Source organism: Diadema antillarum, unplaced genomic scaffold (genome assembly GCF_040938485.1).
Source record: "Diadema antillarum isolate AM-2024a unplaced genomic scaffold, OU_Dant_1.0 seq00000979_RagTag, whole genome shotgun sequence".
Classification (NCBI taxonomy): Eukaryota; Metazoa; Echinodermata; class Echinoidea; order Diadematoida; family Diadematidae; genus Diadema; species Diadema antillarum.
The window spans coordinates 441,659-457,605 of NW_027271819.1; the positions used below are offsets into that span (position 1 = coordinate 441,659).

Below are 15,947 nucleotides of genomic sequence, written 5' to 3' on the forward strand. Positions count from 1 at the left end.
GGCCCTGTCCTGGTGCTGCTTCTCGGGGTGATTCTATGGCTGCGATCAATGTCGGATGCTGCCAGGTGAATGTTCATGTGGTCTCTCACAATGTCGGTGATGAGTGTATCGGTATTTTCGTCCGGCTTTTCCTTGACACCGTAGAATCGCAGACAGTTGCGGCGACTATACTGCTCTTGTTCCTCGAGCGCTGAGTTCATGGCGGAGAGTTTTCCTTCCAGCTCCTTCACTTTCTTTTCCAAGCTGTTCACATGAACTTGGTGTTGGTCGGCGTCCATTTTGAGAGCCTCATACACCTGCTGTGTAACTTGTTCAAGAACAGCTTCTTTCACGGCGCACACGAGAGCTTTCAACACATCATCAGAACAAAGAGCTTCCTTTATTTTCACTTCAATGGCGAGATCGAGAGTGGTATTACCCTCGATTGTCCCTGCCTCGGTTTGATGACCAGCGGTCAGTTCCTCGGTCATTGGTGCTTGAATCAGCCCCCTGGTCCGGGCGCGGGTTTTCGGAGCTTCGTGTTCAGCAGATCGCCCGTTGCTCGACATTTTGACCGTCAAATTACACCATAATCAAGCGACGAAACAGTATCTTTTTGACGTTCAAGCTGTCACATCCTCACGTCTATGTCACAGTGACAAAGCACAACACCAGTATGTGCAAAGGAAAAATATCGAAAAAATATCGAAAAATATCCACAACTCTCTGCAGAGATTCTAAAATGCTCGCCACCTGTCGCATCATTTGGACGCTATCAGACAGGCCTAGACAACATGGGACAATATCTTTTCATGTGATTTGGGTTTCCACACATATAGCAACCCCTGCCCTGAAAAGTCCTATTTCCCATAGCCTTTCCCGCCTTTGACTGAGCATCAGTCGGTTTCTGATACGTACTTTTCCTTTTGACCTGACTTTGTTGGGGTGGTTCGCTATCCGGCTTTAAATCAGATCGGTTTCTTTCCGATCTCTGTACACCCGAAAATGCATGAGGACCGTGAGCTTCTACATAGATTTCTGCGCAGTCAACTACTTCCTTGAAATCTTTACATTTTCGTTCCTTGACAAACCTAACTACTTCTCTGGGACAATCGATCAGAAATTGCTCTTGCAAAATCAAATCTTCTAGATCCTTTCTAGTATCCCCAATCTCAGCCTCTTCCACCCAATGATCGAAATACCCCTTCATTCGAGTAGGAAACTGCTTTGGGCGCTCAAACTTCATTGGCTTAGCTGATCTGAAACTCCGCCTATACCCCTCTTCAGTGAGATGATAACACATCAACTCATGCTTCACTGTAGCATAATTCTGGCGATCATCAGCACTCATCCGATTCACAACATCCAACGCTTTGCCTGTTAGATTGGAAATCAAATACAACACCCACATGTCTGCCGGAATATTCTGACTTTTCATCAACATTTCGAACTTTGTGACATAAGCATCAAACTTATCATGTGCGTCATCAAATCGACCTACTTTCAGCTTTAATCCAGCTAACTGGGGCCTACCAACATTCGCCGTTTCTTCCCTTACACGCAACTGTGCTAATTTTATTTCGTGTTCGCGCACCTTTTCTAGAGCATCGCGTTCACGCTCAGCTTCACGTGCTTCACGATCAGCTTCACGGGCAGCTTCACGGGCAGCTTCACGAGCTTCGCGTTCAGCTTTAAGCTCTGCTTCAATTGCCTGGCATCGCTCTGGAAACAAAGCTACTCAATTCACCACCACTAAGGCCCGTTTCTCTGCCTAATGAAGAGAACTCTCTGATTTGCTCAACACCAGCCATACTGACTATGCAACTTCCAGACTAAGCAGACGTGTAATCGTACAAAACAGCTGACTAACACCTAGCTATCAAAGTCCGACAAAAGTACTACCTTGTAGCAAGCGTACTTAACAACAATTTGTATCTCCGAACGAGCATACAATTGCAAATGACAAACAGCTGAAATTCACTCAACAAATATTCCACACACCCAACCGCTAGCAGGCTAGTACCTTGTCAAAAGCATACCAGAATGCAAGCAATGTGAAATGACAGAGTTCACTTTACAGACATTCCACATACCAAGCATGCCTTGTCAATAAGCATACTAGAGCTGTATCTCCCAATGAGCATACAATTGAATTGGGACTGTACAAACCCAACACTACAATCCATCAAACATGCCTATACCAGGCGACACCAAGGGCGTAACCTGGCAATAAAGTAACACTCCGCACAGATTCATTCATGCATGCAAACCCCGAATCTATTGCCTCTAACCGGTGTCACAGTCGATCCGTTCCGGGTTCCGGGGGAACCGATATACCGGCCGAATCCAGTCGATTAGTTCCGCGGAACGAATATACCGCACAATAGGCAGTACGCAGAAACGTTCCGCAACCGCCGATCCTATCCGGGTTGTGCGAGTAGGCCTCATTAAAAACAAAATAATATCTGTTTATTGTGAATGTCTATACCAAAGCTAAAAAATCTAAGCAAGCTATTTCTTCATTTTTTGAATGAAATTAAGGACAAACTTATTTTTACGTTCTGATAATTTTCCTTTAAATGAATCATATTATAGCCTCGTACAAGTGGCGCGAAGAAATGAATTACTGGAGGGCCTACAATGTATTAGCTAAATAGCATGCACAAAACGTACTAGTCGATCATCTGGAGCCTTTGCACAGACAGTGTGGTGCGATTAGCCTTTATTTATAGACAAAACTTCAAAGAATAGCTCAACGAAAGAGCATGATAATACTATAGTTATAGGTCCTACATTTATAAGAGACTGCTTGAAGTGGGAAGGAAGAGAGAGGGAGGTTTTGCTGGTAGGGTACAGGGTGGATGAACATTTTTTTTTTCAGTGAGCTTTGTTATGTTAAGAAAACGATTGTTCAGCTGTACTTCAAAACAAAAAAGAATTTTGGTCTAATAGTCTGCAAACAAATTATTAATGTGTATGCAGGGGACTAAAATGGAGCTATGCATGTGGATTTCATTTCATTTATTTACTTTGTTCTCATTTTTCTTTCAACAAAACATAACACAAAGTAAATACAAAATGCAATCATAAGCAAATATACATTACAAAGTATGACATTCAATGGTAATTAACAAACTAATAAAGATATGCACACATACTGGAATTACAAAGCATATGCTTGCAGGGTAAAAATGAGAACTAAGATGTCCACTAAAAAGCATTGCTTGTAGATTTTAGACCACTCTAAAATATCTTCAAAAATGCTTATTATAATTACAAGTACGTAATGCATAATGCAAAAAATAAGACAAAATGAAACAAACAACAGAGACACAACAACATGACATGACTAAACTGAGGGGAATATACGAATGAAAGGATTAGAGCAAAAACAAAATCAAATGAAGGAGAGAAAGAGAGAGAGAGAGAGAGAGAGAGAGAATGCCTACACGCTGAACAGAATAAACGGGAGAGGAGATTTATTGATTGACTACTTAAATTGTCCACTCTGGAAATTCTTTATACATTGGATATCGCAACAAAATAAACATTCAATACATCACAGGTACACCACAATCAGACTTGTCATATAGTACAACATGAAACCCACTCACATTAACATACAGTAACGTATGCACCATAATAGCATAATACATTAACCCGACATTTACAACTACATGTATACAAAAACTATTAATATACAGCTGTATATTACTTTATGATTATTCCACTCATAAATATATATGATAATATCCTTTCATACATCATCATTATACACCAAACAATTATATCACCTACATATCCCAATATATTTGTATAATTCACTCCAAAAAAATTCCAATATATATATATATATATATATATATATATATATATATTATCATTACCATGGCAGCGCCTTATCAAAATAATACAAAATGTGTCTTACATGTACACCTGTAAATCATTACATATTCCAAATTTAAAATTACATAACTTAAATACTGTGGGAATAATTCACTCCACAAAATATTAAAAAAAATACAATTACCATAACAATACTTTCTCTATCAAACACACACGAGAAACATGTATCCTACAAATCTACACCTCACTTTCATCATCACCAAATTTGAACTCAATTACTTCAACTTATAAAGATAATCACTCAATATCACCATATACGCCAGATTTCATCAGAATTAATTCAGAGCTGTAGAAAAGTTCGCGACGTAAACTTTGCGACGAACCGCCCGACCGACCACACGCAATTCCTATATACCTTCTTATACTCTTTGGATATGCGGGAGTATAGTGATAATAATAATAATAATGATAATAATAATAATAATAATAATAATAAATACACCAAAAACTAATCATAACAACTTATCTAATAACTGTGGGGGCGCTGTGGCATAGTGGATGAGACTCCCGACTCCCGAACGGAGGACCGCGAGTTCGAATCCCGCCCAGTGCTTACATCCTTGGACAAGATGTTTTTACCCACAATGTCCCTCTCGACCCAGGTGTACAAATGGGTACCTGGCAACGCTAGGGTAATAATGATAGCAGGGCACTCTGGTAGAGCAGTGGCAACGCTGAAGAGACTACCCTGGGTAAATAAGACCTTATTATTATTATAACTCTGGCATTATACGTGTGAATGGAATCCGGGACAAAAGCACTTCTAAAACGGGTACGCTTTGTGCGAGGAGGACAGAGTCCGATACCTGATCTGTTCAGGCAATAGTAACCGTACAGGCGGTGTGTTAAATCGGTCATTATCTTGTTTACTTTGACCATCATTCTTTCCACGTGTAGATCCTGTACCACTGCCAATTCCAAACCAGTGATCTTTTGCCACTTTCTTGGTCTATCGATTCTGGCCTTGTCCTTTTGTGTAAGATTGCCATAAAAACAAATCAAGTTATACATGACAATAGATTGGATAAAGGAATTGTAGAAAAGAACCATCAGTGTTCTATCCAGCCTCAGTTTGCTCAATTATTGCCTGATGATTAAGGATGTATTTCGGACAGCAGGTGGTGACTGTGCACATGCAGCTGTGGAAAAATTATGGAAATGAAATGCCTAATTGCATTACTTTATAATGTGATTTTTTCATTGCGTTAGGGTGTTACTGATGATGAATCTTTATTTGCTGTAACCTATATAGGTAATGAAAAATAAATATCTCAGCCAGAATTTAAAAACAAAAGAATAACAACGCTTGAAGAGTGTAATGATGGAGATTTTGTTTTTCCAGAACTTAAGGAATTTCAAAATTTAGAGCCGGTGTATATAAATGTATTCTGAGCTAAAGGTTCTCAAAAGGGGTAGATGAAACTCAGACCGCCTAGTAGGATGATCATGAAACCATTGATTTCGTGGAAGCATTGAATTAAAACTATATGTGGAGAACATTTGTGTTGTAGATGAGCATGAATTGACCTAGTTGAAAAAGAACAAAATCTTTAATTCTTTAAATCTTATATTTTTGATGAATAATGAATCTGAGTGGCGAAACCCCACAGATGATACGAAGTAGGGCCTACTTTTTTGCAATAACAATAATTTATCTAATAAAATTTGATGGGCGCTGCCCCATGCTAAAATTGTGAGATAAGGTAATATCAAAGAAAATACAATGTTAACAAAGAAGACGTTGGAATGTGATACCAATATTACGCGTAATCATTTTACTTATTTTGATATCATGAGACCTCCACGAAAGTTTTTCATCTACTGTGATACCAAGAAATTTTACATAGGATACACGATCTAATCGAGTATCATCAAAATAATACATATATCTGTGCTTAATATTTAGGCCTATAAGGATTTACTAAAAAGTGTATACTTAATTTTCTGAAGGTTTTATGACGATCTTATCCACTGAGTTACTTTTTTTCAAATCAGAGTTGACGGTGTCTACGAGAGTAACTGGGTTTTGATGAGAAAAGAAAACATTTGAATCATCATCAAAATGCATAAATGAGAATATGTCAGATGATTTGCAGAAGTCATTGATATACACTATAAAAAGTAAAGGACCTAATTCATATTACCCTGAGTTACGCCACATTTAATAATTGAAACGTGAGTTATTCTCGTTCAGAGAATATTGTTTTTCGGTTCTCCTGAACCACTCCAAGGCCTTCTTCCGTATATATGCCATAATGACACAATTTATGGATTAAAATTTCTTTATTTAAAGCTATTATAATTCGAGATAAATAACATTTTCCTTTGTTTACTTTTCTCCTTATTTTTCTCCTTCGTACTCTCAATCTCTTCCTTATTTTTCATTTTTTATTCTATGGGTTTTTTTCTCTCTCTCTATTAGCCTACCGCTTTTACCCCTTTTACTTTTTATTTATAAAGATTCCATTTTTGGGTACATTAAGCCATATTTCTGTCTTTTTCCTGTCAATTCATGTTACATGTAGTTTTACCTGTTTTCATTTTCTTATCTCTTTTAATTTCTGTCTATCCCATCGCCACTATTGGCTTCACACCTTTAATATGTGCATGTAATATGTATTTCCATTAAAAATGTATGTACATGTATAAATGAAACTTAATGTTTACGAAGAGAAAATGCAACTTTTTTTGTGGAACACCAGATTTCGGACATAGGTGCACTGTTTGGATATTCAAGTTAGGGTATCACTAGGAGTCAAAAAATGTACGTGAGTTTGTGATACCCCATATTTTGTGTGCACTCTTATTTCTTTCAAGGGGAGGGTTAGTAACTGATCAATGGGAATCAGTGGGAATGCTCGGGGATGATTGTTCCAATTCTAGTGGGATTCATTAAAGAGTACATTAATATATCTATTGTTGTATGCAAATTATTTGCTTCAGAACGGTCTCATATTCAAGTATGTGCTGTTTAATTCCCCGTTACTGTACAGGCATGCTAACCCGGAAACATTAAACTGCTCATTACTTGAATATGAGACCATTATGAAGCAAATAATTTTCACAGAACAAAAATGTACTCTTAAATGAATCCCCCAAGGATTGGAACAATCATCCCAAAGCATTCCCACTGATTCACAATGATCAGTTACTAGCCATCCCCTTTTAACAGAAGATCTTTTTGGGGGCCGCAGTCCCTATCATGAAAAGGGAAGGCATTCAAAATTAAACGGATGGTACAATTTTGACTATAAGATGGTGTTCAGAACAAACAAATAACGAGAAACCTGCAATACTAAAGTGCATTCAATTCTTTTAGGAATTCAGAGTTCATTTTACACAAATTAGCTTCAAATTGCTGAGATAATTATTATATGTAGCTACAGTGCGTATAAAAAAAGCAATAAGATTTAATTTCGAATTTGTGAAAATGGTATTTACTTTACTCAAAAGTAAGTAGCAACATCATAAAGCCATATATCTCCTCTTTCCAATGACATCTTATTTATTCTTACACGGTCATGGATGGCTGAGTAATCATTCTTTTTGGACAATGGGTCAAATTGGACTTGGGACCAAGTTTCAGTTAGTGACCAGCATAAATCCTTTTCAATTCACCTTTTTTTTTTTTTTTTTTGAATGTTCAGACTTGTGAGACATACCTAGGGCCCTTCTTCTTTGAAAACAACCGCAACGAAAACGGATGCTTACAAATTTTAGATGAACATGTGATTCCTAAATTAATGGAAAATTTTCCTGTGCAACAAAGGGGTGTGTTCAGACGCCTATGGTGGGCACAGGATGGCGCACCACATCGGCTAGTTGCAGTAAGAAACAGATTGGCTGAGGTATTTGGAAATCGGGTGATTGCCTTGTATCATGATGTGGATTGGCCACCAGAATCTCTGGATCTGACTTCTTGCGGTTTTTTTTTTCTTTGGGGTTATCTCAAGAGCAAAGTGTTCATTACCCCTCAACCTGACATTGCAACTCTGAGACAAAGAATCACTGATGAATTTGAAGCTCTACGCCATCAAACCACAATGATTCGTAGGGCTGTGCGCGAGATGGAAAAAAGAGCTAATCTCTGTGTGGGAAGGAATGGTGGCCATGTTGAGGGGCATGGAATGTAATTTTAAAAAGAGTTATCCGAAAAAAAAAACAATAGTAAGTTGTGATTATTAATTTCGTTATTCCATTTGTTAAGTTAATTTCTGATAAGGTGCATTGATTCTTGCAGTGTCTAAACTTGGTCCCAAGTCCAATTTACCCATTGTCTAAAAAGAATGATTACTTTATAGCCACCCATGACCGTGTATGCATAAATATCATTTTGAAGAGGAGATATATGGTTTTAAGATGTTGCTACTCACTTTGGTGTAAAGTTAACACAATCTTCACAAATTTGAAATCAAATCTTATTGCTTTTTTTTATACGCACTGTATAAACAAAGAGACCCTAATTAAAGGATGGACCCACCTTATCTGCCCACTACACATGTATTTTTTTTTCAGTCCAAACCGATTTGGTATAATGTACTTTCAATTTCTCTTAGAATCGTATGCTCTCTATTTCAAATGTGCTTTCTAATTATCTTGCAAAACGTTAAATTTTCAATCGTCCATCTCAACCAAAACTATACTGTATCCCTTTAGAATACCTTGCCTGTTTGAATTAATCTCTGTGCATATATAGATAGACCGCCTCCCCAAAAGAGAAACACACACATACACACACACACACACACACATTCATATGCACATACACACGGACACAAGATATAATAAAGACAACTGAACACACAAAAACAAAATTCATCCCATCATTTTTAGTTGTTACAACTGAAAAAATAAAGAACCAAAGGAGCATGCATGTATGACGTTGGCGTTTATATTGGTCGTTATATCGCACTAAAATGATTATACTCTGTGCCCTGAAAATAGATATTAAAATGAAGATGGACTATTTGAGCTCATACGTAACTATGTTTAATATGAAGCCCCTTGTATTACAGTAGTTAACATGAAGCATGCCGAACATCCCGATTACAGAAACTCATACGGTTATTTTGTTCAAAATGATTCAAATCAGAGAGAGGTTGGCATGACCAACGTCACATCGTGCAGAACTCTACAGAGCAGAGTTCTGTGACTGTACCATGGCCACCATGACGACGAAAGAGATAAGGGAGGGGGAAAAAATGAATCGCTTTGTAGTCCGGGTTTCAAATTGGCAACTTCGTTCGGTTGGCTGGTCAGAGAGATTTGGAGAAGTTCATTGGCTGTAGAGGGAGACTGGAAGAGTACATTTTACTGAAGGGGTGTTTCCCATTACCACTTTGTATACATTGCACGGTAGAGACCCGGATCGAATCGGCGGTGGGGGATCTTATCGGCGGTGAGGCAAAAATCCCGCCGATTGGATCCGGGGGATCCGATATACTGGCCAAAGTCCGCCGATAAGTTCCGGCGGAACTTATCGACAGGCCGGAACGGATCGCCTGTGACACCGGCAATACCAAGGGCGTAACCTTGAAAAAGGAGTAACACTCCACATAGGGTGCGTTTATCAACTCCTTTTCTCGGCAGAAACAGGTTATCCAAACAGCTTTCAAGGAATTTTTACGAGTTGATAAACGCAAAGCTGTTTTGATAGCCCTTTAGGGAAGCCTTTTACGAAAGGGTGCGTTTATCAACTCTCCTTTCTCGGCAGAAACAGGTTATCCAAACAGCTTTCAAGGAATTTTCACGAGTTGATAAACGCAAAGCTGTTTTGAAAGCCCTTTAGGAAAGCCTTTTCGAAAGCCCGAAATTTGTGACGATCCAAACAGGTTTCCTAAACAGGTTATCAGAAATCTGTTTGTAAAAGCCTTTCGAAGTTGATAAACGCAAAGCTGTTTTGAAAGCCCTTTAGGTCGCCCTATATTGCGGTTGCGCAACCATGCGTTTCCAGTTTCTGAAAAGACGCGCGCCACGTAAAGTGCACACGAGTACGTGTACACAGGTGTATACATACAGCTATGTGTAATGCACGCATATGCTTGGAACAAGGAGATGTTTCTCTCACCAACAAGGTTTGAGAAATAAAGTAACAACAGTCTCATTCCCTTTGATCCCATGTCTCATGCCGCTACTCAGAAATATTTGAAGTATGTGCTAAACTGGAGTTGCCTCACAGATAGGAAGACAATTGATTCATGTGGCATTGTGTCATGACTCCTCACTCTCAAAGGAAGATATGTCTTTATGATGGTAATTATGGTAAGTATCGTGAATCGTGTGTGTGTGTGTGGACCATGACACATGTCTTGAATTTGTGCAGCAGAATTTGATATATTATAAGCATTCAATCTTGCTAATATTCAGGATTCTCACTATGAATCTGAATTATCATATGTTGTATACATGTGTGAGCACTTTGGAGACAAATATGTAGGAATACTTTGATGCATATTACCACTCCTGACCTGGACCTGGATTTGGCTTTCTTGGCAGATCTTCCATGTGTGCCCACCTATAGACATCCAAGCTGGTGACTTGTAACTTTCTCACTTCCTAACTGTGAGCTGTATACACAACTGTATACAATCATTGCACATAAACCATACTTGATTTGAATTTAGGTGCATGTTTATATGCATAATCACAATGTGTGATTCTAGCATGTTTATATGCATAATCACAATGTGTGATTCTAGTAGTGCTAGTGGCAAAGCATAGAATTTCAGGCACATTTTGCTCCATGCTTGCTATCTTTCTCACATCATGGCTGGAACTTCAACTATATTAGTACTACTGGTATCTATAGACTTTTTGATAGCCCCTTCATGTGCACATGCATTACTGCTGAGTGGTGATGTGGAAAGTAACCCTGGACCACGAAAACCGAAATTCCCATGCATGTACATCTTATAGAGGAGCCAAAGCCAGTATACTTTGCGAGTCATGTGATACATGGTTCCATGCCGACTGTGTGAACATTGACAGCAGCTTCTTGGACATCCTTGGTAGATGTGATGAACCCTGGGAATGCTGCAACTGTGGCCTACCCAAGTACTCATCCAGCTTGTTTGACACCTTAGTAGAGAGCTGCAGCAGTGACTTATCCAGCCCGACATCAGACTGCAGCAACTTGAGCTTCAGAACTTCCGGGTCCTGTTCACCTGATCCACCACAGGCTGCATCTTCACCAATCAAGAATCTGTCTTCTGAAAGGAAGCAACATCTAAAGACCCTTACTATCAACTTCCAGAGTATCGTTTCAAAGAGGGAAGAATTTTGGTGCCTTCTCGACGCAGTCAAGCCAGATGTGATCATGGGTTGTGAAACATGGCTCAAACCAAGCATCAGTGTCGGGGAAGTCCTTCCTCCTGGCTACAATGTGTACCGCAAAGACCGAATTGGCGGATATGGAGGGGTCTTGCTAGCAATCTCAACAAGCCTTAATGGTCACCAGGTAGACATCACTACTGATGTGGAAGCCGTTGCAGCTAAGGTGGTAAACGGACCCACGAACAACAACAGCGTCATATTTGGAGCTGTATACCGTCCTCCGAACACTGACCAACAGTACTTGGACAGCATGAACCAGTTCATCCGAGACTTGTGCACATCCAACCCCGGTGCAGCAGTCTGGATTGGAGGTGACATGAACTTACCCGACATCAACTGGGAGACAGAAGAGATCACATCTCACCAGTATCGACACTCACTAAGTGAATCATACCTGCAGACCTTGGGAGACGTTGGAGTTGAGCAGATTGTCAACTTCCCTACCAGAGGGGAAAATACACTGGATGTCATCATCACAAATCGTCCAACACTAGTCAGGCAATGTGAACCCATGCCCGGTCTGAGTGATCACGATGTGATATTCATGGACATGACAACCAGGCCCCCTAGGAATAAGCCAACACGGAGAGAGATTTTTCTGTGGAACAAAGCCAACCTTGAAGCACTTCATAGTGATGCTGAGGCATGGGCAGACCAGTTCATGGAGTCTCATAATACATCAACCCCAGTGGAAACGCTCCTAAATGAGATCCAACAAGGCTTGGAAAAGATCCTCACAGACAACGTTCCTAAAAAGATGTCGTCAACAAGACTCAATCAGTGCTGGTTCAACACCGCTACCAAGCGCATATGCCGAAGGAAGGCCAGAGCATACAAGAAGGCTAAGGCGACATCTTCGTGGCACCGCTACAACATCTTGAAGAAGAAAGCCCAGAAAGTCTGTAGACAGGCTACAACAAATACATTGCAGACCTTGTCAGCAATGACGCAGGCTGCAACAAGCGCTTGGGAGCGCTTGTCAAGACCATGCGGTGTGACCACTTGGGAGTAGCACCACTGAAGGAAGGCAACATACTGCATTGTGACCCAAAGCAGAAAGCTCAGATCCTGAACAGGCAGTTTTCCTCAGTCTTCACATCTGACAACGACAACACCCTGCCAGACCTGGGACCAAGTCCTTACCCAACCATGCCTGACATATCGATTAGCCAAGTTGGAGTAGAAAAGCTGATGAAAAGACTGAAGCCACACAAAGCCACCGGACCAGACGGCATTTCTGCTCGACTACTCAAGGAGACGACTTACCAGATCTCACCTGTCATCACCTTGCTTTTCCAGGCCTCCCTCGTCCAGGGCAGCATTCCATCTCATTGGAAGAAAGCTTTTGTTGTACCAATCCACAAAAAGGGATGCAAGTCCAACCCGGCGAACTATCGGCCAATCTCACTCACTGCAATCCTGTCCAAATTATGCGAGCATGTGGTGCATTGTGCTGTCATCCATCACCTCATTGAACACAACATCTTGTCAGACGCACAACACGGCTTCAGAAAGCGAAGATCCTGTGAAACCCAGCTCATCCTCACCATCAATGACCTTGCAAAAGGGCTCAACGACAAGGAACAGATAGATTGCATACTGTTAGACTTTGCGAAAGCATTCGACAAAGTCTCTCACCGGCGACTTCTACTCAAAGCAGACTACTATGGCATACGCGACACTACTCTCAGATGGGTCAAAAGCTTCCTGAGCGACCGCACCCAACAAGTCGTACTTGAGGGCCAGATCAGTCAGGAGATCAAGGTTACATCCGGAGTACCGCAGGGCAGTGCCCTAGGCCCACTCCTTTTCTTGATCTACATCAACGATCTACCAGACAGCGTTGAGCACTCGACAACACGCCTTTTCGCTGATGACTGCCTGCTCTACAGACGCATTAGGTCAGCCCAAGATTGTACCAATCTTCAGGAAGACTTAGACCGGCTACAGGAATGGGAGAGCAAATGGAAGATGGAATTTCACCCTTCTAAATGCCAGATCCTTCGCGTGACCAACAAGAGAAAGCAAGTTACTGGCCAGTATAACATCCATGGGCATGATCTCGAAGTGGTGAGTTCCGCAAAATACCTCGGCCTCCACATCGACTGCAAGCTTAACTTCAACTCTCACGTTGATACCACAGTGAAGAAGGCTAACTCTGTTACTGGCTTCTTACGTCGTAACTTCAAACACTGTAACCGTCACATCAAGCAGGCCACTTACTTCACATACGTCCGACCAGTGGTGGAATATGCTGCAACAGCATGGGACCCACACACTCAGCGAAACATCAACAAGATCGAGATGGTCCAGCGAAGGTGTGCCCGCTATGTGACAGGTGACTTCAACCAAACATCCAGTGTGACAGCCATGCTTAACAACCTGCAGTGGCATTCCTTACGGGACAGACGCCTTCACAGCCGCCTGGCTATGTTGTATCGCATCCGCTTCAACCTTGTTGACATCGCTTGGCAGTCCTACCTCAGGGAACGGACATCAGCCACTAGAGGACATGGCTCTCGACTGCAGACAATCCAATGTAGCAATCAGGCGTACGCTTCTTCCTTCTTCCCAAGGACCTGTAAGGACTGGAACAGCCTCCAAGAGGACCCAGCTTCTTCTTCTTCTCTCGACGCCTTCCGGCTTGTCTTGAGTGGGAAGAAGAAATAGTTTTGTCTCCAGAGGACACAAATTTTTTACTTACACATTGTATATATATACGCACTTGCACGAAAGCTATCCTGACGTAGACGTGTGTGAGGGTCCACACACTCACACGCATTTCACAGTGCGATAATCTTCAAAACTTGAAGCTGCACTCTACCTGGAAGAAGAAGAAGAAGAATTGCTTTTCGCCGTCCCTTCTTAGAAAACAAGCGGCACATTAATAGTACAGGCAGTCAGGGCTTTGGAAAGAGCTCTCGAAAGGGCTATGGAAAGGGCTATGGAAAGGGCTATCGAAAGTTGATAAACGCAGCCGACGAAAACAAGCGGCACACTAATGGTACAGGGAGTGGACAGGGCTTTCGAAAGGGCTATGGAAAGGGCTTTCGAAAGGGCTATGGAAAGGGCTATCGAAAGGGCTATCGAAAGGGCTTTCGAAAGTCGTTTAAACTGGGGAAAGTTGATAAACGCAGCCATAGACTCATGCACACAAACCCGAATCAATCAAACATGCATATAAGATGCAACACCAAGGGCGTAACCTTGAAAACGGAGCAACACTCCACACAGATTCAACATCCGAATCTACATCACACATGTGCCTCTAGTAGGCAACACCAAGGGCATAACCTTGGGGAGAAAAACTTCAATCAGACTGTCACGTAAGGCGACATACTCGTACGATGCACACTGGGGTAATGTTTCCGATCAAACATACGAAACAGTTATCATATCGACAATAATAACATGCAGACGGTAATGCGTACGATTGAGCTGTGAAGCTTCAATCATGAATCAAACACAAACATCGCATTTAAGCCTAAAGCATGTTAAAAGAGTATCTGAATAACTTTTTCTAATCAGGTAGCAGAGTCTCGGTGGGACCTCCAAATTGTCACGTGAGTGACTATTTTTTTTTTCTCTCTGCTACTCTGACACCGAAATAATGGAAATTCAAACTGTTCGTATACAGTTATGTTCGAGTTTAATCTTTCAAGTCTTTGTAGCTTTCTCGTTCATAACAATACATTGAGCATAAAAAAATAATAATCGGAAACAAATCACAAATACATAACTTAGGTTATCTTGGATGACCTGAACTGGTGATCCCCTCAGCTTGGCTCAGTCGTCATCGATGTCCGATACCCTCGTCGTCGACCTCGGCACAGTCGCTTGACTTGTCTCTTGGAAGCACCCCTTGACTTGGCCACTCAGCTAGACGCTACCCTATCGGCGGTCCTCTCAGCTCCTCGGCCTTCACTAGTCCCTGCTACCACGCAGACTCCTGCCTTGACCTGCGATGCCCGAGCTCAAACGACGGCGAGCAGGCAAATGGAGATTGAGCTCCGTTCCAAAGTTCGGATAATGATTGTCCGAGTTCAGTTTTATCGGCAGCTGGAGCTCGCATCTCACCGACGTGGAAAACCCCCAGAAGAACGACTGCTGCCTAAGCGGAGATCTATGCTGGATGTCTGATTAAAGTGTTTCTCCTCGATCCCCTACATTCATCGGCTTTTTATCAACTCTCCTAGCCATAGAGATTAACACTAAAGTCCCTTACACTCCCATACACTTGCTTTTTCTTGCCTTTCCTACACTAAAGAAATCATCCAATCATCATGCTTAAATATAGCCCTATTGGAACTGTACACAATATGTCTAGCCATCGTCTAGACTGCTGTTACATAACATCTTTACTCATGAACTTGTGAACAATAAACTACAACCAACACCCTAGTGACACTGACATAGCTGAGTCTCGACTGAGCTAGAGAACATTCCTAGCAACCACCTGGATGGGAGCTATTACATAACACCTCTATTCACTCAATTTCTATAGTCTGAGTTAATACATAATATTGCAAACCGGGGATGCTGTTGCCATGCTATTTCTTTAACTTTTGCTTTGTCTCATTTCATGCAAATTTCCAGACAGTCAGCCTCTTACAGTTTGACCTAGTGGCTTTCTAGGACAACTTTAAAACTCTAAATCTTTACAAATTCAAACAAATTCGACTTCACTTCACTGGCAAAATCAAGGCTAAATTTCTCTCCTGACAAGGTGG

The 15,947-nt window shown here is 41.2% G+C and overlaps 1 protein-coding gene across 1 annotated transcript; it reads left to right on the forward strand.

Annotated features, from left to right (window-relative positions):
- The first annotated feature begins 10,741 nt into the window (after nucleotides 1-10,741).
- LOC139742086 (uncharacterized) lies at nucleotides 10,742-12,229 on the forward strand. Its single transcript, XM_071652649.1, has one exon. It carries the CDS (start codon nucleotides 10,742-10,744, stop codon nucleotides 12,227-12,229), a length of 1,488 nt encoding a protein of 495 aa, XP_071508750.1.
- The last annotated feature ends 3,718 nt before the right edge of the window (nucleotides 12,230-15,947 follow it).